We start from the raw sequence: 26,001 nt of genomic DNA, 5'->3' as shown, positions 1-26,001 counted from the left end.
TTCTATTGTAGAATTCTTCTTCCAAATTGATAATGAACATATTAATGATTATTCCTTGGGTTTGGGCCATCCAGACAATTCAATCTCTCCATCTTTTTTTGGTACCTACTCTTAGCCTTTGAATATTTTCTATTCTATCCTTTAAGAAAGTCTTTTGACTCTATCTCACCTTCTCAAGAATTCTCTCTCTCTCCTCTTTACTGCCAAATTACAAGTCTTACATTCACTTCTTCAACATGTATTCACTCTTTATACCCTTGTAATCTGACTTACTGTGCCACAAAAAAATTGTTAGTAACTATTCTGCTTCATGCATAAATTTAAAAACTTAATGAATTTTCCTATGTGCATTAAGAACTGTACTAGTTCTAAGTATGTGTGTGAGAAAGAGGGAGAGGGAAGGAAGGAGAGAGAAAGGGAGGGAAGAAAAGAGAGAGAGAGAGAGAGAGAGAGAGAGAGAGAGAGAGATAAAGAGAGACAGAGAGAAAGAAGACAGAGACAGAGAGACAGATACAAAGACAGAGACAGACAGAGAAAGAGAGAGACAGAGAAAGAGAGATGAATACAAAAGTTTTTTTTTTTTTTAAATTAAACAACTTTTTATTGACAGAACCCATGCCAAGGTAATTTTTTACAACATTATCCCTTGCACTCGCTTCTGTTCCGATTTTTCCCCTCCCTCCTTCCACTCCCTCCCCCAGATGGCAAACAGTCCTTTACATGTTGAATAGGTTACAGTATATCCTAGATACAATATATGTTTGCAGAACCGAACAGTTCTCTTGTTGCACAGGGAGAATTGGATTCAGAAGGTATAAATAATCCGGGAAGAAAAACAAAAATGCAAGCACTTTATATTCATTTCCCAGTGTTCTTTCTTTGGGTGTAGCTGCTTCTATCCATCTTTGATCAATTGAAACTGAATTAGCTCTCTTTATCGAAGAGATCCACTTCCATCAGAATACATCCTCAAACAGTGTCGTTGTTGAGGTATATAATGATCTCCTGGTTCTGCTCATTGATGAATACAAAAGTAACAAAGTTCTTACCCTAAAAGAATTGATATTTTAATAGGGGAGACTATATATGTGGGGTGATGGCTAGGGAAAGTATTTTGGTCTGGGAAGTAACATGGATGACTACAAGAATCCCTGTCAATTCCCCCCTATCAATTCCCCCCTATGAAAATACTCTCTTCCTCGTCAAATGTCTCACAGCTCTTAGACTGGACTTCTCCTTGGCATTTATTTCACTCTCCATTGCATTATAGTTAGTTGTATACAGGTGTAATGTTCTGAGGCTTGAGTTGATGCACTGAGGTCCCAAGCACATGAGGCTAAATAGTAATTGGACCATATCCTATTAATATATATGCTTGGAGAAAGAATGGCCCCGCCCACTCTTTGTGTAAGTCCTGACATTTTTGGTGGGGGAGTGAAAAGGGAAGTGGAAAGAGAGACTGCTGGCTGGTTTCTTGACACAGCTGCTCGCATTGCTATCGTGACCCCCCCTTCACCTCCGATCCCCCTCTGCTGGCTGGCTTCCTGTCGCAGCTGCCCATATTGCTATCGCAATCTTTCTTGCCCATGCTGCTATCGCAATCCCCCCTCACCTCTACTGAGAATAAAGATTGAAGATTTTTCCCTTAATCTAAATTCCTGATTCTGGCTGATTTTAAATACGCGGTCATCACATACAGGACCTGTCTTTACCTTCATAGGACAGTGGGTTCTATGAAGGCAGGATCTGTATTGTAAATAAACTTTGTATCCCTACTGCCCAATATAGTATCTTGCATATAATAGGCACTTAATTATTTTGGTGAATTGTACTGAAAGAATGCTATTTACCTTTTGTATCTCTAGCAGATCCAAGGATCCTTTTTTCCTTTTTCTTAATTAAAGATTTTTATTTACAAAGCATATGCATAGATGATTTTTCAACATTGACCCTTGCAAAACCTTGTGTTCCAAATTTCCCCTCCTTCCCCCATCCCCTCCCTTAGATGTCAGGTAGTCCAATACATGTTCAATATGTTAAAATATTAGATCCAATATATGTATACATATTTATACAGTTATCTTTCTGCACAAGAAAAATCAAATCAAACAGGAAAAAAATGAGAAAGAAAATAAAATGCAAGCAATAATAAAAAGAGTGAAAATGCTACATTTTGGTGCACACTCAGTTCCCACAGTTCTCTCTCTGGATGTAGATGGCTCTCTTCATCACAAGATTATTGGAATTGGTCTGAATCATCTCATTGTTGGAAAGAGTCACGAAGGACCCTTTTTTTCACAGGTCATTTAGAATGCAATATATAAATCTATGCTTCCACAAAAAGTCATAAGATCACTGATCTAGTAGTGCTGGAAGGGACTTAAAAGGTCATTTTGGTCTAGTTAATTTTACTTCTTTTTAAAAAATTAAGCTATATGCACTTTTACAATCAGCAAAAATTTGCCTTCTCTACCTCTCATCCCAAAGCTCCCTCTATCCACTCAGTCCAATTGAGAGTAAGAGAAAAATAAAGCCATGGCACAAAAATGTATAGTTAAAGAAAAAAATTTTTTCTGTATTGATCACATTCAAAGAAATATATTTGTCATTCACACTTTTTTTCTCTAATTTAAGCAGGTAAGTTGCATATTTTACCATTAAGTTTTTTGAAATTATGGTTGGTCATTGCACTGATCAGATTTTCTAATTCTTATTTGTCTACTATATTGTTATCATTGTATACATTGTTCTCCTGGTTCTGTTTTCATTTCTTTAGCTACTCTGACATCTTGGCTCCACCTCTAACTTTTTCAATTTACAAATGAGTAAATTAATGTGCCTCAAAATTATTCTAACAGCCGTAATACAACCTAAGAATTATACTAAAACACAAAAACAAATAACAATAACACAAATGCATATAATTTGAATGCTGCAAATGAAAGAATCATTCTCCTCCATAGATCTTGCCAAATTGGACTAGATTTCAGGCCTCTCTAGCTCAATATTTCTATTGCCAGTGTTGGCCCCAATTGTAAAGAGTATTTACCATCAGCAATCATATGCCTCCCAGGTTATAAAGTAAAAGGACTACTTTTAGCAAAAATTGAGAATGTGGAATCCATAACAACTGATCAGTAAGATGAGATGGAATTTTATTTTCATAAAGCTTGGGAAGAATAATATAATGATTAGCTTGGCAAAGCTCAAGAAGCTACACAATTATGTTTGGCTTATGGTTGAAGCAAAACATTTATCACTAGCCTAGTCATTACTGGCAACTGTGGCAGATGACAATCTTAAGTGTGGAGATCAAGCAACCCCTAAATATTTATTGTCTACTATGTTTTAGACACTGTACTGGGTACTAGAGATACAGATGTAAAAAAAAAATAAAAGTTTTCCAGTTTAAAAAGGACAGAGGACAACTAAGATGGTAAAAGGATTTCAGTCTATGTCATATGATGATTCCCTAAACAAATTTGGCACATTTAGCCTGGGGAAGAGAAAGCACATCTCAATTATTGAAAAATCTGCCACAGGGATGGTAAAAACAGGAAAAACAGGTTAGAGTTACAGAGGGAAAATTATGCTTATTCTAAGGAAACCTCACTTTCTAATAATTATCATTATGTCAGATTGGAATAGGTTGTCTGCAAAGGAGGCAGGACCTCTTGTTACTTATGGTAGAGATTCCTTTGTCATGGAGATGGCCCGAGATGATCTCTGAAACCTCTTTTCAAAAACAATGGGGATGTAAGATGACTAAATTCTAGTAAGCAACTGAAATATTCTCCTTTAAAGTAGCACTCTAATGCTTTATAAGAATCATAATTATAAGTAAGTTAAGGAGCAACAGAAAGATGTAATCTATTACTTGTTATCAATAATGCTAAATAATATAAATGGAAACTGAGGTGGGCTAAACATGTATCAGGAACAACAGTCAACATGTAGATAGCTCTTATAGTATACTGGTAGTATCTAGATATTATTACAGGAAGAGGCAGACCTTTAAGGGCATATATTTAATGGAAAATTTATTAAAAAACAAAGATAAGAATCATAGAGAAATATGGAGGGAAAGAAACCTGCATGGGGGGGAGGGGAGGGGAAGAGGAGGAAGTGCCATATCATCAAAGCTATAGATTCACAAATGTATCGATGATAGTATTGTCTCATTATATAAAAATATTTTTAAAAACCAGCCACAAAGATATATAAATCTGACATTTGAAGAGAAATAAATAAATTTGGGGTTAGAGGGTATTGAAATAGAGACTAATAAATTTATAGCCACTGGGATCATTTTGTATATTTTCATTATCACAACCTAAGAAACTTGGTGATTCACTACGGAGTGCTAATAATTTGGAAGGTGGAATTTAGGATTATCTCTTGTGATATTATTAAAAATTAGCAATAGCTGTCATGTGATTGATATGACTTATTTTAAAATGAATTTTATTAGGAATAATGATAATAGTAATGAATAATGATAATAGTAATAAGCACTTTCTTCTGAACAATAATTGTCACAAAAATGCTCAGAAAGTTCAATAAGTCCAGTCACTAGCTTAGTATACATTATATAACCTATATCTTGTTTGTAAACACCGAATATGATGTATACTAAGCTAGAGATCTATCTTCTTATCAGGCTCTGGACATGGATCTATTTTTCTACCCTAGAAAAAGAGTTTTTGGTTGTCTACAGTAAAGGGGTGAAAGATTAGGTAAAATGGTATAGTAGAAATAAGAGTCGACAATTTTCAATTCAGTCTAAAGACAAAGGTCCAAGGTCCAGGTCAGTACTAATTAGCTCTATGATCCTGATAAAAGTCATTTGCACTTAACTTCATCTTTAAGTGAGACCAAATTGTATTACTTTTTCCAAAGGCTTGCTATTAGAGTCTGATGATGATTTATGGAAAGTGCTTTGTAATCAAAGAAATACAACAATATCACCTCTAAACAACTATTTTATTCTAGCCAGAAATCAAACAACCTCCTTAAGATAAAACAGAACAAGAAACTAAGTACTCTGAAATAAAAATCATATATTGTATATATGAAATAACATTATCCTGAATTATTAACCTTAAAAAAAAACCCATCATCTATTACAGTAATGAAAATATTGACTGAAGGTATAGATTTGATCCGAAGAAGTTTTTCTTAAATCACAAACACATACCCATTAAATTTATATTTTGTGTAGCTTTCAATACCTACTTGCAGAACATCCCCGAGGTCAGCTGTACTAATATCAGGATCCTCTGTGGTATTGAAAGGAACAGGGGTTATTCGAACAAGAGTGAGCACTCTAGGTTCTGGATATCTCCATAACATCATGCCTGGACTGTCTTCAGTTTCATTGTAAAACACAACTTCATAGACACCAGGCACTTTCAAGGACTCTGTCAAAAAAAATAAACTCTTAACTAATTCTATCTTTTTAAGGAGATACATACTAATTTGTTAGATGAAAAACAACCTGGAAGGATAAAAGAAGAGAACATGAAGCAATTTGATCAATTTTATATGGTTCCAGACCAAAATAAGTGAAGAAATTTTCCCTTGATGGAAATTTAATGGTGATATATCATTTTAGTATGGAAATATAGATAATATACTTCTGAAATTATGATTTATATATACCTACTTGATTCATTTTGCAAAAAAAAAAAAAAAATCCAACTAACAACTAGCAGCCCCAAAGTAAAAGTAAAGTTATATTTTCTTACCAGCATCCTGTATATACTGAAATAAGCCTGTTCTTAGGTCATCAGAACTTTGTTCAGTTTTAAAAGTCTGGTTCTTTTCAACAGGACATGGCATCTGTAGGACTTGGGCAGGAGCTGGTATCTCTGATTTGCCCTCATTATTTAGGTATCCGTAAAGTAGTTCATGTAGAAGAACTAAGCAATTCAAATGTTCTTGACCCCAAAAGACCTTTAAAAACATACAATAAAGGTTAGGAATTTAAAAATATTTAAGGAAAATGATATATCAGAAATTTAAATGCTATTCAGTCTTAGCTAACAGCCAAGTTATACAGAATTTCTGAGAACTGGGTTATAGGATAGAATGTTTATTAAAACATATACAGAAATGACAATAATAATCATTACTATTTTCAATATTAAATAAAATCCTAAACTGTTCACACCAATGAAGAAATTATAGAAGTTGGTGTTATTCTAGAAGTAGCATGTTGTGACAAACTGGGTGCTGTATTAGGGACTCAGGAACACCTAGATCCAAATTCCACCTCAGATATCAAACACAATTATGTAACCTATGCCAAGTCAACTATAAAAAAGGGGGTTGGATTTGGGTTTAATGTCCCTACCAACTCGAATAATCTTCAGGTGTAAGCTCCATGAGGAAAGGATTTTTATTGTTTTATTTAAACTATTTTATTTCCCATAGCTCTTAGGAATAGGGTTCTACACATTAGTGAAAGCTAAAGAACTGGTTGGCTGAATAAATAATTATACTTACAGAGATATTTATTTGAAGGAAAAGAATATTTGTTAACATTAAAAAACAAGGTGATGACCCTAAATTTAAAAATCTTACTGAAAAGCTTCCTATCTTTTAGAAATTTAAATAATGACAATATGATTGTAGTTTCCTTCTTTTTCAAGCAGAAGATGAGGGAGAAACACTATAAATGAATTTAAAGTAAAAAGTAAAAAGAAGTCTCCAACTCTTGGTAAGAATGGATCCAGGTGTTGGATTTTAAAAGCCCTAAGAAACTTGAAATCAATTTAACAAACTTTAAATGACCATCTCTTATGAAGATCATATGCGGAATGCTGACACTATGCTACACAGGCTACAATAAGTCTGGAGTTTCAGAACAAGGAGATATTTCCTGTGAAGAAAAAATCTAGATCTATTCCCCTAAAGGAAAAAGAATATCCGTCCATATACAATCAAAGAATGTTAGAATTCAAAAGGGATCAAAAAGAGGGTATTTGATTTGATCCCCTCAGTTTTACAAAAAAATGGAAGAAGAAACATGACCAGTGACAAGTGATTGACTTCACAGGGTTAGAGATTTAACATAATTTGCAAATATACTGTGAAACATAAATGAAACACTAGGGTCAATATCAAAAGAAAGATAAAAAGACTATACAGAACTGAGAATATGAGAGTCAGTATAGCAGTTAGTGAGTTAGTGAGAGTGAGCTTCTCAAAGCTAGGAAGATCTGAGTTCAAATCCTGTCCCCAATTCATTCTGGCTTTGTGGGCCTCATTAAGTGTCTCTGAAGTCTATAAATTGTAGAGAAGATGTTGACCTACATTAATGAGGGGAGTTTTCACATTTGGGCGTTCCTTATACTATGAAATTACAGGTCTGATCCCTATCCCATGAGGTCTATACATTTTTAGACAAAAGTGAGTGACTTTCCAAAGACAAGCCATGTGCCTAATTCATTTGGACTAAGGATCAGAAAACATCAAGAAGCAATAGGAAGAAGAGATGTGGCACAAGTCCACTTCTCTTCTCTTTCTTTTAATTTTTATTGTGAGAGACAAACAGAAACAAGTGAAGGGTCAACTACTAGGGAAGAGAACAGGATGCTCTAGCCTTCAAAATGCAAAGTAGCCAATGCCCTTAGAATGCAATGTGAGAGAACTGCTTTTTCCCTGTTGTTGTTCTTAAGAGAAAATTCTCTGCTAGAATGAAATCATTGCTTTTGCTTAAAGGTATAATGATATTGATAGATGGATTCGGAGAAATCATCAGAGACTTACATAGATTACAACTGAATATGTGGGAATTTCTCTCAATCACTGGCCAATGAAGATCACCAAAGCCTCAGGGAATATTAAAGAGAGAATCAATCTATATGCCTTAAAGTAGGACTTTATAACTTAAAAAAGTTGTTTATGACAACTCTATATTGTTGAATAGCTATGTCAATGTACATACACTTATATTTCCAAGTCTCTAACTAAAAATTATTACTGAGAACTAGATAGTTTTATAGATCTTTTATACTTATTCATTTTTAAGCTATTTAGATTTCTGGATTTTGGTTCATTTTTACATATTCCAAAAAGTGCCAATTTGTCCAAATAACAGATTACTAGTATATACACCAAATTTCTTTAAATTTTTCTTATTATGATTTAGAGATATATATGCTAAAGAGTTGAATATGACATTATATGTATTAATAATTCCTTTTTAAGGGACTCAGCAATTTTTGTTAATATGAAATAGTTTTCTCACTTATTAATGGTATCTGCACTTAGGATAGGTTGACAACCAAGGAATTATTTAAAATAATAGGAGAATAATTTGATAATCCTTTCCCCCATCAAATCAACATTTAAAAAAATTAACAGCAGCATTAACAACTAAAACATTAAGAAATTATTGGAATCTGAAAACTCAGTACAACTATCACAGACCTGTATTAGCCCTCCTCTTAAATCAATGAATATTTTTGGAATGGACTGTTCTGGGCCAGGATTACCACTATGTTTACACCATTTAGCTTCCAGATTGGCAGTACCACAGCAGGGCCCTACTAGAACTCGACTTTTTTCTTTGAGGCTTGTTTTCAGAAGAAAGTCATTTATGTTAAGTAGTAATGATGATCCAAGAATCACACCTGAAAAATAAGGAAAAAAAAAAACATTTATACATGCTTCATTAATTTTACCCTGGCTACAAAAAGTATGTTTCTTGATAAAGGAATATATTTTCTTCTTTTTTACACATCTGGTCCTTCTAGTTTTGAATATGTTCTTTTGATTTTTATTATTATTTTCAAAACATATGCATAGCTAATTTTGCAACATTGATCCTTGCATAGCCTTGTGTTCCAAATTTTCTCCTCCTTCTCCCCACCCCCTACCCTAGATGACAAGTAATCCAACACATTATATGTGTTAAAATATATATTAAATCCAATATATGTAAATATATTTGTACAATTATCTTGCTGTACAAGAAAGATCAGATCAAAAAGGAAAGAAAACGAATAAGAAAACAGAATGCAAATAAACAACAAAAGGAGTGAGAATGCTGTGTTATGATCCACACTAAGTTCCCGCAGTCGTCTCTGTAAAGATGGTCCTCAGAGTGTAGATGGCTCTCTTCATCATGAGATTGTTGAAGAATATGTTCTTTTTTCAAAGGCCTTTATCCCATTTCTTTTTTCATGCTTTCTCATTCTTGATCAGCTGACCTTCTAACATACTTTGATGAAATTTATATAAAATCCTAGTTATGAAGCAGGTATACTTCATGTACATTCCTAACAAACTACAATGTGCTAAAACATTATGTATTTTTCCCTGTGTGATCATTTTAAGGCTTATAAATAGAGACAAGCTTTTCAAATGACTGTCATAATGAAGCAGAGGCTTTACTTTATCATTACTCTGATAGGAAACAAAACTTTTCTGGATTTTCTTTTTTTGCTTTAGTCTCGTTTTTCACTGTACCCCAGTATGGTATATTGCCTTGCTAGGACCCAGAGATCTTCACTGAACATTTATGTTAAAATTCTACCATTTGAAACAATCAAAATAACTCAAAATTTGTAACATATGTTTTCTAAAAATTTTGGTTTAATCCAAACTTCACACATCATAACCACTTGGAGTTTACAAAGCCTTAAAAACAGATAGTGGCAGGTTAGATTTATTGGAGAAATGATGTGCTGTAGTTCAAAGTAAACACACTCAGAGAAGGAATACACTTAAAAATATAAGCTCTCTTTTGAACTTAAACTTAGGATTGCAGATCAAAACCATTTCATAAAACCAACGCTGCTCTTTAAGATATTTAGATGAGAAGTTGAAAGGGGGAGGGTTAGTTTTTTCCTTCTATGGAGTTCATATTCTGAATTGTCATTGTGAATATTGAATTTCACTAGACTGAGTTTGTAATGCCTATGGCTTATTTTTCTAATGAAATCTGATCCTCACAAAAGATGAAAGATTAAAAAACACCTAAGGCCTACAGCATACAGATGGTTCATGGTACTTACTACTTTGAATTTTCTAACTTGTAAGGGAATTTTATCCTGTATATGTTGAATATTCCTCAATAATGAAAAAATTGAGGGAGGATATTAAAAAACAGGTTAGGATGAACAATTTTCTTTTCTATTATGATGGTAAAAATCAATAGGAAAGGCAGTTGACAGAGTATATAAAACTTTAGATTAGAACCTAGATAAATCCACAATCAAATTTTACCTCTGGAATGTGTACAGGGATTAACCTAGCAGTTCTTGTCCTGTAAAATGGTTATAATAACACCTATAGTAACCTACCTCTTGGGGATGTAAGAATTAAATAAGATCTGTTATGTAAACACTTTATTAAAGCTCTGCATAATTTAGATATACATCATCTTAACTCATTAAATTATATTTATTCATCATGTTTCCATTTTCTCTTTATAATTTTCTTAATTCCAATTATTTAAAAAGTATTATATATCCTATCATTCAGGCAAAGAAAAAGGAGAAAAATGAGGAAAAAAAAAAAAAGAACAGAAGAATCTGAATTTCCCCTAAGAAGTGGATCATATGGTTTGAAAATCTTGGTAAAGTATCTCCAGTAGTTCTTGATAGGCTAAGATTCATTTTCTTTAAATGTTGAATGAATCAAACTCCAGAAACAGGCTCTAATGGAATTAGAAAAGGAAACCGTCCCCTCCCAGAAGATCTGAATTAATGTATACCAATGAGTTCCTTGGCTATTAGCATCATATAGCAGCCTTAGTGAGATAAACACAAATGTCAGGAATAAAATGATAGAACATTTTTAGTACTTCTACCTTCTCTTCTAGCTGTCATTGATATCCAGTATATTTGTATGATTATAGGATGAAAAATGGCATGCAGAGAGAATCAGAATGACAGGTATATGTTGTTGAGCCCAAAGTTTTTCTGTAGGAACACATATCTGAGTCCATAATTAAAGTTAATGGGAAAACATGGTTTGATTTATAGATATTTGCTTTACAGCTGTCAGTTATATTCCATAAAGTACATACAAGCCAGCACATCTGGCCCATATTCTATGCATGCCTACGGAGGTACATTTGAATTCTAAAACCACAAAATACACAATTCCCAACTATATCCTAGAGTTAAATGTACAATGCACTTAATTTGTACATTTAAAGTGGATTAAAAATAATGCTTGGACTAAAACAAGTAAACAGTAATGATTTTTTTTTAAATCAACTAATCAAAAATGTTCTTACTGATAGTTCTAAATTAGGCAAGCTGGGATTTAGAGATAAACTCAATATAACATGTATTGTTCAGAAACTAGACTAGCTAAGTTTGGAGAAGTTCATCTCTGAAAGCTGTCTGTCCACTCAGTGATGGCTTTTTGTCCTCCCTTTGGCCACAGCAACATCTCAAAGACTAATAAAGGGAACAGTCTATAATCTACATTATAATTAGGGGGTACTCACATTGTTAAAATCAAGTACTTAATTTACAGATGATTTCTTAAGTACTATAGTAGCAGGAAACAAATTGATTGTTTGTCCCTCCTCACCACTAATGGCTTTTAGAAATCCTCCTTTCTCTCCAGAAACCTATGTCACCATCCCACCAATCCCTCATCCTTGAGAACCTCAACTCATATTTTACTGAAAAAAAATAGAGGCCATTCACTGTGAAATTACTCTTTTCCCTTTTTTTTTTTTTTTTCATCTCAAAACCCTTTGATATCATCTGCCTTTTCTCCCCCATTATTTCAGTTTTGGAAGAAGAGGTGGCTCTTTTTTGCTGAAGCCAAATTTTAACATTCACCTTTGATCCCATCCCTTCCAAATTCTCCAGCAGAATATTACCATTTCATCCTTACTCTCATTAAGTTTCAACTTCTTTTTTATCTAGTAGTTCCTTTCTTTATACCTACAGATTTGTCTATATCTAGTACATTATTAAATATACCCTCACTAAAGCTTACCATCTCTCCCTAGCTACATTACATGCACTCTCTTTCCTTTTTCAAATCAACTTATTCAAATCCCTTGAAAAACCTACTTATGCTTGGTAGGCACTTAATCCTCCTTTACTTTTGTCTAACCTTTTTGAAGTCTGCTTTCTAACCTCTTAATTGAAATTGCTCTCTCCAGCATTACCAATGCTCTCTAAATAGACCTAATCATCTTTTCTTAGTTCTCAGTCTTCCTGACCCCTCTTCAGTAAGCAGAAACTGTACCCACTGCTACCTACCTTTTTTTCATTCAATATTCTACTTAATTTTACTGGATATGATATTTTTTGGCCACAACTCTATATATAATATTCCAGGATCCGTGGTCTTTTGTTGTTGGTGGTGATAAGTCTTGTGTGACTCTGATTGTAGCTTTACCATTTTTCTTTTTGTTTGTCTTTTGTTGTTATAAAATTTCCTTTTTGATATGGAGGTTTTAAAGATATTCCTATATGTTTTCCTTGTAGGATCTTTTTCAGGTGTGATGATGGGTTGTTTTTTTTTTTTTTTTCTTTTTTCCACTTTCTCCTCTTATTCTATCATGATAATTTTCTTTGATTTTTCTTTTATATTACTGTGTCTAGGTTCTTTTTCTTTTTTGTCATAGTTATCAGGTAGTCAAATTGTTCTTCAGATTCATTGTTTTTCAAATGAGTTGTCTCTCATTCTCTTATTTTTTTTTATACTTTTATTATTTCTTAATCTCTTATTATTTTGATAGCTTCTCCTTGCCTAATTCTAACTTTCAAAGTCTTCTTTAAGACTCCCATTCATAATCTTTTTGTTTTTCTTTGATTTACAAAAGTTTTTCCTCAATCTCTTTTCATTTTTAAAGATTTTTCTGAATTTTATAAATTCTTTTGGGGTCCAAAGGGCTACGAAATTGTGTATACTCTTTGACCCAGCAATACCTCTACTAGATCTGTATCCCAAAGAAATCACCAAAAAAAATGGAAAAGGACCCACATGCACACAATTTTATTGCAGCTTTTTTTGTTGTGTCCAAGAATTGGAATGCAAGAGGATCCCTATTAATTGGGGAAAAGCTAAACAAACTGTGGCATATGAATGTAATAGAATACTTGTTCTATAAGAAATAATGAGCAGATATCGATTTTAGAAAAAACTAAAAAGACTTATATGAACTGATGCTGCATGAAATGAGTAGAACAGAAGAACATTGTGCACAGTAACATCCACATTGTGTAGATGATCAATTTTGACAGATTTTGCTCTCCTCAATCATACAATGATCTAAGACAACTCTAAAAATCTTATGAGGGATAATGCTATTAATATCCAGAGAAAGAAATATAGAGTCTGAGTGCAGATTGAAGCATACTATTTTCACTTTTTGGGTGTTTTTTCTCTCTTTAAGTTTTTCCCTTTGTTTTGAGTCTTCTTTCACAAAATGACTAATGTGGAAAAATGTTTAATATCATCGTAAGCAAGCATATAATCTGTGCCAGATTGATTGCCATCTTGGGGAGAGGTAAAGGGAAGAAGAAAAAAGTTGAAATCAAAATCTTATAAAAGTAAATGTCAAAAACTAGTAAACCTACATATACAAAGCCACAAAGAGATCATCAATAGATTTTATACAACACTGAGCCAAAAAAATATATTTAATAAATGATGGTTAAACTGAAATGAATCCATAGTAAGTCCATGCAGTTAAATAGTTCTAGTAAAGGAGTCTTTTTCTTTCTTCTCTCCCTTCCCCCCCCCCACTTTTTTTTTTCCTTCTTTGGTTATTCTTTCATATTACAGTTTGCTTTTTTTACACGTTGAATCCCTCAGTAAAATGTAGAAATGATTTTTTTTCTTTTCTTCTTTGTCTTTTCCTTTATTTACCACCAAGTTCAGGGGCTTACATATAAAATATGCTTAATAAAATTTTGTTCAAGTTTTTTTTTCTTTTGTTCCCTTTCCTTTCTCTTATAAGCTTTTGTGTTTTCTTTTTATCATTCTCTCTTTTTTTCTCTCCCTTTATCCTCCTCCCCACCTTTAACCAACTATAGGCCTGATGAATCTGCAGAGCAGCATTCAAGGTTGGAGGGGTTACTCATACTGTTGCACACTATCACAGACACTAAAGAGTTATTGAGAAGAGATATAATCTTATAGATATTAGCATCCACACCTCATTTTTTTCTTTTCTGCAAAATAACATTCTCCTTACAATAATTACACATTTACTTGTAAGTCAAGATTTAAACAACCTATTTAACTCATTCAGCAATGACTTTCATACGAACACCAACTTGATTTATCTAAGTTTCCCAAAGAGATACCTTGTATATTGAAAACTCGGAGAGCCCATAATAACTTTGAAAAGATAAATTGCAGATGAAATGCTATTTGTATCAGAAGTAACTACACTGGAAAATCCCCATACTGATGAAAATTACAGATCTGATTTAAATCTCAATTAAACTATGAAAAACACCATCACCACCACCACCACTAAGCATATTCCATATTTCTGCCATAATAAATATAAAAATAATGAAAATAACCCTTGGGAGTCATGCTAAGTTTATTAATATTTTCTTACTATGATCTCATGAGAAACTGACATATAGTATCTTTTGCTATTGAGAAACATTCTGAATATTTTTTTTTGAATATTTGGAATAAAATGAAATCTTCTTATATACATTAGCATTCAATTAAACAAAGGGTTCCAGGGAATAGTGGAAGCTCACCCAATTAGTATGTCTGAGAGTGTTAGGATTAAGTATCCTGCACCCCAGCCTTTTTAATGCTTCATTTTTGTTTTTAGCATTCCAAATGCTTTCTAACAGTAGGTATTTAATAAAGGTTTATTGAATTCTAGTATTTAAACACTCTTAGTATTTAAGCAGTCCTGACAAAAATTACCTAGGTAGTTAAATTAAGGTATACATTTTTCTTAGATGATAGTACTTTCTTTAAGGCAGACTATTTCTTGAATAAGGATAATAAGAAGCTGACCACTTCAATATATAGTTGGCCTTGGCAAAAGGCATAAAAAATATATCTGAAAAAAGATCTAACAGTAACATTTTCAATTACTTTATGGAATTCTAGAACATGAATACATACTAGGAAGTTTTTTTCTGATCACTTTATGGGTCATCTCAATTGTTCAAATAATTCATTCCCCTTTATTTCTTCCAACCCACATATGCTCTTTTGGTAGACCTTTTCATTAACTTTCTTAAAAATCTGTAATAAAATTTAGAACCCAGGTTTCACAAACTAATGATTAAATTATACCTGTTATAACAACATATGTAATATATTTTCTAAATCAGTGGATGTGATAAACAGAAATAGTCTTGCTGTTTGGATTATTTTTGCATATTGATATGCTTTTCATTGAGGGCAACAATTTAGTTTGGGAACAAATAGTTTCATGACTTTTAAAATACTCCTTCAGGAGACTAATAAATGTGAACCACTTGTTTTGGACAATGTTTACAAAATGGTGCCAGCCCGACATTGTCAGGCTCCACTTAGAACCTTAGTAACACTCCTTTTCTCTTCATGCTGACTGAGCAAAATGCAATTTTGATCAAGCTTCTGTATATCATTAGAAAGATTATACAATGATGACATGTGCTAGCAAGGCATATCCAGGTACTTTTTTTTTTTTACGCAGCTGGAAGTAATCTAAGATTACTAGAAAATCTTCAAGCATGTGTTAGATACTATCCAGAAGTGAATTTGCATAAAAGTTAAGTATCAGAATGCCTCAAAAAAGTAAATGTACGTGTCCCATAAAGAAATAGCATACTTAAAAAAATGCATATAGTTCAAGACTGCTCAACTGAAGCATGCAAGAATGAAATTTTAATACCCTAACTTAAAGCAGAGAGAATTTATTGTTTTCAGGATCAGAACGAGTGGAGCATAGGTTGTATAAAGGCCAGGCAGTGAAAAACTTCTCTCCCTCCTGCCCATCATCACAACAAACACTAACAGAAGAGAATTTAATTCTAAAATGTGTAACAACATCAAAAGGAGGGCTTTTAAAATGCCAAGTCTATCAGAGAATCATCACACAGAAAGGCCTTCAGAAATTATACTCCTTAGAATTCTTGTAATCCTTTATTAGTGTTGTTCAATTGTTTTTGTTGTGTCCAATTCTTTTTTCTTTTTGCAAGGCAATTGGGATTAAGTGACTTGCTCAGGGTCACATGGTAAATGTTAAGTGTCTGAATACAAATCTGAACTCGGATCCTCCTGACTTCAAAACCAGTGCTCTATCAACTATGCCACACAGCTACCTCAGTTATGTCTGATTTTAATAGCTTTTTCAGGTAATTCTGGATATTCTTTTTTGATATTACACTAAAACTTGACAAGTGTAATTTCTTAAAGATTAGTTGTGAAGTGAAAACCGAAATATAATAATGAATTTTGGTCTACCTTAAACTTTACCTGGATGTTTTACTCGTGGATAATTTTATGACATCATGTGGAAAATAAAGGTTTGTGAGCTATGTAGTTGTTTCAAATGCTGACACATTTCATTATATGATGTATATATCTTAATATATCACCACTGCTATCACAAAAAATCCTTAAGTATTAGGGAACTGTCAAGCTTACTGTAGCAGATACAAGTTTTTCAAAATTACAATTTTTGCTGTGAAAGTTTGAATATTATAACTGGCAACAAATAGTGTCAGTTGTTTTCCTTGAAATGACAGGCTTACTTCATTCATTTCAATAAAACATCTGCCAAATAAAAAGACTGCATAACTATAGCTTGTTTGTCATAATTTGAAGTAAAAATAGTGTTCCATGAAAAAAGCGAACAGTTCAGCTTGTCACTCAATTGTGCCACGTCTTCTCCTAGAGACAATCTAGGGGGGGGAGGGGCGGGGGCAGCATTAGTACTTTATATATACTGCCTATGTTGTCCCTTGAAATACTAAAAATATATTAGTAGGAGGTCAAGATTTAATAAAAATTGCTTCATCAAGGCTATTCTTAACTAGAACTGGCTTTGTAAAGAAACAATTTTTAAAAAGTATTGCAAGTGTGTGGCAATGACTACCAGTACAGTGGGTACCATTGCCTTGATTCATGCTCAGGCACCTAATGGTTTTATTTGCCTGATGGTTTTCTCCCATCAGTGATAAATATTGACTAGTTGTTCCAGGAAAAACTATGAAATACAAAAAGTTATTCAATGCTGAGTACTCAGTCATTCCTTGTATTTACTGACAAACATTCACCTAAAAGAAGTTCATCTTTCATGATCAGTTGGTACTAGACAAATTTAAATAAAATAGGAAGTTCAGTCACATCTGTAGAGCTGTTCATTTGTAAAGCAAAAATGTAATTCTGCAAATGAAACATTAACTGAATCTACATGTTTGTAGTTGAATCTTTAATTCATAGGTTCTAGAGCTTCAGGAAAATTTCACTGTTCATTCATGAAAGAGTGAGAGTAAAAGAGGAAAATAACATCATAGGATTACTATGAAAAGAGCTTTGATCTTGTGGACCCCCTGAAAAAAGTCCTGGAATCTTCAAGACATACTTTGAGAATGCCTGAACAAAATGATAGTGCACTTAAATGGATTGGAGTCTAAGCTGAAGGAACAGGTCCAAAGAGAAGTCAAAATCACTCTGGCTCATTGATACTTTGGAAAGAGGTCTCTAATGGAGTGCTACAAGGGTTTATCTTTGACTCAATGTTGATGAACATTTTAATCAGTGACTTGAATGAAGTAATAGATGGCATATTTATCAGATTTACACATGACATAAAACTCAGAGGTACCTGTTAGTATAATGGATGACAGACTCAGGAACCAAAAAGATCTTGAAAGGATAGAACACTATGTAAACTTAGGAGTAGGAATGTGATAGTCTCATTTCTCATTCTTCTATGCCTGGAATAATACTCCTATTTCTGTTTGCTGAAATCATTCTCTTCCTTGAGGGCCCATCTCAGCTGCTATCTTCTCCGTGACCCTTCCCCTTATTGTCTACTCCATGCAACCAAAACATATCTAGAATACTGTGTTCAATTCTGGGTACCATATTTGAGGAAAGACATTGATAAGGTAGTGTGTCTTATGATGAAGGGACTCCACTTAATAAAATAAGATAGTTTGAAGGAACTAGATACAAATGTTCTAGAGAAGGAAACTAACTTTATTAAAAAGCATGTCAATAGTCTTTAAGTATATGAAAGCTGTCATGTGAAAGAGATTAGACTTATTCTGTCTTGTTCTAGTGGGGAGAACTAGGAAAAGTGCATGTAAATTGCAGAGGAGCTGTTTTTGGTTGGATGTAAAGAAAAACTTCCAACAATCAGTTATCCAAAGGTAGAATATTGTCTTAAGAGGTAGGGGTTAGGGGTTATATCTCACTACAAGTTTTTAAGCAAAGGCTGGGTGACTATTTGCCTAATATATTATAGAGGAGATTTTTTTTTTCCAGCTCTGGGTTGTAGATATCACTTTGAAGATGACCTCTAACTCTGCAATTCCATAATTCTGTTATTTGGAGCTGTACAATAAATGTTTATTGAATGAACAAATGAATTAACAGTATAGTCCAAGGCTCCCAAGTAGGTAATCATAATCACTTCATTTACCAAGATCAAGGTTCTTCTCCAACAACCTTCCTCCTCCTTTCAGATTTTTACTGCCTTCCAAGTTTTTTTCTAGTCTAATATAACAGGACTACTTGCTATTCCCTACCTATCCTATCCTTTTCTGTGTCCATGCTTTTGTGCATTCTATCCCTCATGCTTGGAATAACAAGCCCCTATTTTTGCCTGCTGAAATCCTTTTCCTTTAAGGCCTAGGTCAGGTGCTACCCTCCTCTATGATCCTTTCCCTAATTGCCTCTTTGGATTTCTTATGTGCCCTTACAATACAACTGGTATTATAATTCTCAGCATATCAGTCTCAACCCCCACCCATAAGATTCGTGAGGGCGAGGAACATTCACTGTTTCATGTTTGTATTCCCAAAGGCTAGGACAGTGCACCCACTTCCACTATGCCACAAAGAGGAGAGATACAGGAAACATTTAATACATATTTGTTAATAAATCAATTTTGAAAACACACTTGAAAATAGAGTTGGCAGTTGCTGCCACATTTCTTAACCTAAGACAAGTATTTTTTTAATAGAGAAAGTGTCAAGGTTTGAAATTGTCATGGTGGCTCCTTACTTATTGTCATCACCATTAATAGCAACCTTTGCTGACTTATAAGTACTGAATGCCCCACTCTATCTCTGAATCTCAGTGATTTTAAGACTAAGGAGAAGTAAAAATCAAGTATTTCCCTGAAAAAGAATGAGTGAGTATCCTTGTCTAAGGCCTGCTTCTTCGTTTTATAGATGAGGCTACTCAGGCCTAAGAGGAAAAGCTTCCCCCCTTCTTTGTCCCCCTCCCACACCCCACCTCCACTCCCCCATTTCTCCATGGAACATTACTCATGACACACAAAATGTCCACCGAGTTAGTTATTGACACTTAGTCCTTTTAAGGCATTTTTGTGATAGCTTTTAAAGTTCTAATACATTGGAAAAAGTGAAAATAAAAATACCAAAGGGTGATGGTGGGTTGGTTGTTTTTTTAGTCTGTCACCATGCTCACTGTTTTTACAGTTGTGTCAGTTTATTAGAAAAATAAAATCTGATTGGCTCATGTTCCTAGGTAGAAAAATAATTTTGACTGGCAGTTTTGAATGTGTGCATTGAAAAGTATATGACAACTACTCACAGGAACAAAGGAGGAAAAAAAACTATAAACATATACTTGATAAGTCCTATTTTTTTAACCTTTTCTTCTCTGATTGAATCATAACTGAATTAGTTGAATCATTAGAGAAAACTGTTACTCTATTAATTATGTTTTTAATTGTTAATTAATATGAAAGGAAGAGTCAGGATATAATCACTTAATGTTGAAAATAAGATGATCAGTTAAGTAATTTTCAGATTTTCTTTAAAAATGGATCTTGGTCTATATACTTGCTTTAAAAGTCAGTGTAAGGGTAGCTAGATGGTACAGCCCTGAAGTCAGGAGGACCTGAGTTCAAATCTAGCCTCAGACACTTAATACTTCCTGGCTGTGTGACCCTGGACAAGTCACTTAACCCCAATTGTCTTAGCCAAAAAAAAAAAAAAAAAAGTCAGTGTAGCTAAAGAAGCATGGGACCAATATCCATCAGCATAAGCCTGACGAGATCTTGAATCTGTTTTCCGGACTGTCCCTCGTTATGTGTTCTAAGGCAGGGGACTTTCCTCTGAGGACCATAGAGTCCTCATTTGTGAAAGGAATGGATGAAACTGGAAGATCTCTAAGGTCCCTTCAGCTCTACTATTCTATAATCTGTGACTTCAAGACCTGGCAAAAGGGCTATGGAATGGAATGCTTTTTTCAATATCCTATTGTTCCCTTCCATGGCCTTGTGGCTGCATGTATACCATCAACATAATGAAAGGACCAATGAGGAACAACCAAGTAAAGTCACCTAATTTTGATTCTCAGTTATTCTGCCACCCAAAAGCTGCTGGCAGTGGGAGGATGCATATACCTGGCTCTGCATAGTGGTCTATTAGCTAAATTTGATGCATGTCATAGATATTGGGTTACAGGAAGAATGTTCAGTAAGTAGCCTACTCCATCCCATTTCAACTCCTGGGAATTGAAATTAGAAAACAAGGGAAAAGCAAGTCAATTCAAATCAACAAATGCTTAAATGTTTATGTGCCAGGCAACTGAGCTAAATGCAATGGATACAAAAGAATGGCAAAAAGTCCCCTTGCCCTCAAAGATTTTAAATTCTAATAGGGAAGATATGTAGACAATTAGGAAACACACACATACACACACATGTGCATCTATGTAGACACATGGGTCTTATGTGTTATATATATCTATACATACATACTTATGTGGAAGGTGGAAAATTCTCAAAAATTCTCAGCATTTTACAAATACAGATATTACAAAAATATAATTTCTGGCTTTGGCTGATTTCCTATTAATGTAATGTTTTTTTTAAAAAAAAATTTCCCCCTGAAAGGAATTATCAGATGAAGGCTATTAGATGCTTTTTTTTTTTTTTAAACCAAAATATTCCATTTTCTCATGAGCAAAGCACATTTTGAAATTTGTGTACAATATATAAAATTTTCAAAATTCACCGTGTATACTCTTTAGACCTACAGAAATCTCAAAAAATAATTCTCTTTACTTGCCTTTTGGCAACCTAGAAGAACTTCAAAGCACTGGTTTCTCTATGGATATGGAGAGTGAAGCACCATATGCCGTGACTTTCAAACTTATAGCATGAAGTCAAGGTTCTTCCTATAAGTTGTGTGGCTTTCAGAGCTTAATCTGGTGACTCATGGTAGTGTGTGTAACAAATTGACTAGATTAGTCAAGACAAGATTCTAAGGCCAATTTAGTTACAAGAACATAATGACTACACTGTCTTTTTCATTAGGAAGGAACAGATTCTTAAGAAGCTTCATACTCCCCTAGAGAACCATATTTACACAATTAACAATTCTTTTGCTGAAAAGCTTTTCATTATTGTATGTAGACACATGTGGGCAGTGTAAAAATCTAAGAGATGTGTAACACACGGTAAACAGAAAGTAATGATCTTAAACAGGCCAAATCCTTGAACTCGTCATTAATAAATGTCCCTCCTGCATTCAGCTACCCGGGCTGCTGGGAGCCTGTTTTCTTCAAGTACTTCAAACACTGAAATCCAGGAACATTTATTATTTTAATCCATTACAGGCAGTGCTTGATTTAACTTTATTGGTTGTGGTGGTGGTAGTGGTTAGAGTGGGGGTAGAGCAATGTTCTTTTACACATCATTTCAAAAGGGCTTAATTATATTTTATAGCTTGGGCCAGGAATCCTGCTTGTTTTGTGTCTAACAAGGTTCAAATGGAGTTCAGGTCAGTGATGAATCAGAAGAAAAGTCAGAGATGGTTATCTATCTGAAATGAGCTCATCTCCCTCAACGAAAGGCTGGGCAGGTACACCATGTTCACTGTACTACAACAACTAGATTGTCCTGATAATTTTGTTTGTTTATTAGGAAATTCCTACTTTTTTCACGCATTTTAGAAATGAACACATCAGCAATTTATGTGAACAAGTACCTTCTCTTTCTTTTCTTAAGAGCTACTTTCTATGAATTTGGGGACCTTTTATTTATATAAAAATGAGTCTAGTAATCACATTGGTGTGTGTGTGTGTGTGTGTGTGTGTGTGTGTGTGTGTGTGTATAGCCTAAAGATTACACTGGAGCAAAGTCAGAAAAATCTATGTATGTGCTTTATAAACACATACCACCACAATAATGGAATATTTTAAGACCCATAAAAAGCACTTTTCTAACTATTTTACATTATTAAAGAAAGCTATGGGTATCATTCACAAAAGATGCAAAAAACTGAGGAGAGCAACAGCTCATCTTCAAAGCACATCAGAATTAGTACAATTAAGCATTTAGCAACAGGACAATGTTTCTTTATATAACATGGACAGCCTAAGGCAGTATCATTAATATCAATTATTATCCATGATTCTGTAAAACTACTCATGACTTCATATAATAGTCATTAAGCCAGAGAATATAACAACAATGTCAATATTTTCAGAGATGCATGTATGTATATATGTAGAACTTATACAGTCATGGAATTATCATTGCAACATCTCTCTCTCAAATATATATGTATATAATGGAAGATAATGTCTATACATTACAAAAGTGATGATGGAGACTTACTTTGAGCAATTTTTAGGATCATCTCTCTTTATTTCATTTTCTTTTTGGGAAACTTTGAGTTCTTAAGTAAATTTTTAGAAGCCAGCCCCATAGAATCTGAACATGTTTCCTTTCTTCAATCAGCAAAGTATAAGTAATATGTAATTTAAGGGGGAAAATAGACATTCCAGTTCATCAGTAGCAACTCTGAACCCTGTTATAAAGTAACAGTAGGGAATCTGACCAGGATTAATAGTGGTACTCAGTCCTGGGATTAGGTGGTGTCTTGTTTCATGGACTCTAGGCCATCTGTTCTTCCCTCCTACATTTTACTTCTGCAAAACTATAAACGCACCTCCACCTCAGGGACTATAGAAAGGCATTAGAATTCTTCTGCTTTTCATTATCACAAGATTCAGTAACTCATTTCATTGTCAAGATAATCCCCTTTTACTCTTTCTTTTGCGCTTGCAGGGTATGCCAAAATGACAAATAAAATCCCAGATGTTACAGACCTGATGAGGTCTCCACCTTTTCTTGAGTGTTGGGTTTAAGCTACTTGGGACATAGCGTCAAAACTGACAGGACCCTGATGCCCACACCCAATATTCATTAAGGTTTGTTAGTGATTTGTATAGCTGTCTACAAGCTGTACTTCCACTTCAATCCTCAGTGGCCGTTTAAATGTGAAGTTTGTCCTCTGGCTTTTACTGACAAAGAATTCATTTCCTATTGTTCAAGTGTTGGAAAGAGTTGATATTTCTTTCTAAAAGTAACAGAAGTCTTCTGGGTGCAGTAAATGGCTTGTTACTGCTACATATTATTTTAGGTAGTCATATCTAATTTAATGTTTTATTTCCCTTCAGGCTAACTTGCATCTCTGCAGAATCCAAAGGCTATGACAACGCCTTAGCAGAGTTTTCTCAAGAGGTCCAGTTAACTTTGGAATGAGAAGTTTGGTCTCTATCTTGTACCAATTAATGGCCAGATTTTATTTTTCAATATAGAAAAGGAATTTTAAATCCTTTACATTTTATTGGTCCTGCATTCAGTTATCATGATAAGAATTGTTTTTTTCTGCAATGGAGAAATGATGTGGTTAAATTTTTTCTTCTTTTTCTGTTTGTTTACATACAAAGATAAGTACATCTGGACAACAGAATAGGGTAGTGAAAGTTATTTAAATCACAACTCTTTGACTATGAAGAACTCAACTTACTACTTTGTGCTTGGATGAAAGGCCCCTTCTGCACAGGCACACAGTAGACTGTTCCAACTTTTCTCTAGTCTGACATGAATTCAGCCCCAGATGGGTATATTCAGGCTTTATCCCAAACCTTTCATGTCAAATGACTTACTCATCTTTCTTGTCGTTATTCTTATCTATGGAAGGATCACGAATCTCAAATATTCAAATGAAACAGCAAACAGCCTTGGTCTAAATCTTGTACCTATTTCTATAAAGCTAAGAATTACTGCCTTATCAAAATAATTTCCTAGGACAAGAGGAACTAAGCTTTAGCTTCACTCCCTTCTCTGGCAGCAGAATTTGCCACCTCACCATTATCAAGCCCCAATTTGTAACTTGGGATTTATAATGATTCTTTAAACAGGGTCTTCTTGAAATAGGAACAGAATGTAAAATTGTTTGCTTTTTCTTTAATCTTCAAAAATATCATCTGATAAAACAGGTTGTTTTATCAGAGAGTGAAATGTTAATTTCTTTGCTTAGCATAGTTTAGAAAACGACGGTAAATGTTTTCTAAAAAAACGAGACTGAAAAGTTTTATTACTGATAACATGATCACAGGCATTTCTGCAGTACTGTAAGTCAACTTTTAAAATATGATCATTACATCAAGTAAAACCAGACCTCTAGGGCCATTACACCAAAGGCACAGAGGAGGCTATAAGTATTCTAGCAGAAATAAGAGTCAGGTTATTAGAAGTCATTGCTGCACTACAACTTGGAGAGTTCCTTCCCCCCTGCCCCCCCCCCCCAAAAAAAAAAAAAAAAAAAAAAAGAAAGAAAGAAAATCATGTCCCTTGAAATGCTCATACTTAGGGTTGTAGAACAACTTAGTATGCAGGCCAACAATGGTGAAGTTGTTTTTTTTTTTTTAAGCAGAAAATATTTAGCCGTAGAATCAATTATTCCATTTCATTTTGCTCAAAAGGATAAAAAAAATTCAACTGAACATGCAGTACACCATTTTTTAAAGTTTCAGTTAAAAAAAAAGGAATAAATTAAAATAGAAGACTTTAAGATCATTCTTACAGAAAATGTCTTCTGGGGAAAAAATGGCTCTTTTTTTCTTCTATACTTTTATTTCCCCCAACTCCTTTTCAGCTCCCTTACTCCCCAAAGCTGATGCTAATTTAAAAGATGAAAAATAAAGTCATTAGATAAGGTCAGAAGATTTTGTTGTAACTCTCACAAGTGAGGAAACATGCTTACAACACATTCTCAATTGTGTTTTTCTAAATAATATTTAGCACACAAGATTCTTCTTGCATTACAAATCCATTTCAGCTTCTAAATTAAAACTCATCTGGAAAAGGGCCTTTTACACTGTTTATATAACATTGTCACATAAAATGTGTAAAAAAACATATTTCCCTAAAAATAGCTTGCGTAAGTAAGGGATTAGAGTAGTTTCTGCTGCTATAATTGTTCCTTTGTAGTTTTTTCCATGATGTTTTTGCACAGTGTTTTTGACTGTGTTTATTAAAGTCAGCACATCAAAAAGGATCAAAGAGAAATCGAGTGAGAACCAAAGAAACCCCAAGTGTGTTGTATCATTGGGGAGTTATGCAGATTCACGTAAACAAGTGCAAATTGTTGAGGTTTTAATGAAAATTTTCTACAATTATTTTATCTTAAGTCATTCTATACAATAACATCTGTACAACACATGGCCATACTGTACCAAAGTAATACTCCTTTTTCTTTTTCTGTTTTAACAGTACATCTGAGATGACTACTTTTGTCACTGTGCTCAATTTGGTTCAGCAAATAATTCGGAAAGCACAGCTGCTGCAGATGGTCACAACAGTTATATGACTGTAAAATCAAAGACACAGTCAAGTATTTGTGTATTAGATTGAAACTATAAAAAAATCTGACATTAACTCAGTTGAGCTCAGAGGTATAGCTATAAAAGCTTTGGAGAACAAATATTGAGAACCATGTTTAAAAAATATTCCAAGTCCTTAAAAAAATTCTCTTTCTAATAAAG

The 26,001-nt window shown here is 33.8% G+C and overlaps 1 protein-coding gene across 2 annotated transcripts in view; it reads right to left on the bottom strand.

The window, feature by feature from the left end:
• VPS13B (vacuolar protein sorting 13 homolog B) overlaps positions 1-26,001 on the bottom strand; it is a 1,012,351-nt gene that overhangs the window by 179,079 nt on the left and 807,271 nt on the right. For both annotated transcript variants that reach the window (XM_051970918.1, XM_051970917.1), the window contains 3 exons: positions 8,437-8,639; positions 5,748-5,955; positions 5,236-5,420 (listed from right to left, as the gene is read on the bottom strand). In XM_051970918.1, the coding sequence (XP_051826878.1) occupies positions 5,236-5,420; positions 5,748-5,955; positions 8,437-8,639 (596 nt within the window). The remainder of the gene's footprint in view (positions 1-5,235; positions 5,421-5,747; positions 5,956-8,436; positions 8,640-26,001) is intronic.

The sequence above is a fragment of the Antechinus flavipes genome, chromosome 1 (assembly GCF_016432865.1).
Source record: "Antechinus flavipes isolate AdamAnt ecotype Samford, QLD, Australia chromosome 1, AdamAnt_v2, whole genome shotgun sequence".
Classification (NCBI taxonomy): Eukaryota; Metazoa; Chordata; class Mammalia; order Dasyuromorphia; family Dasyuridae; genus Antechinus; species Antechinus flavipes.
The sequence above is the reverse complement of the archived record's forward strand: the minus strand, read 5'-3'. Positions and strand labels throughout refer to the sequence as shown.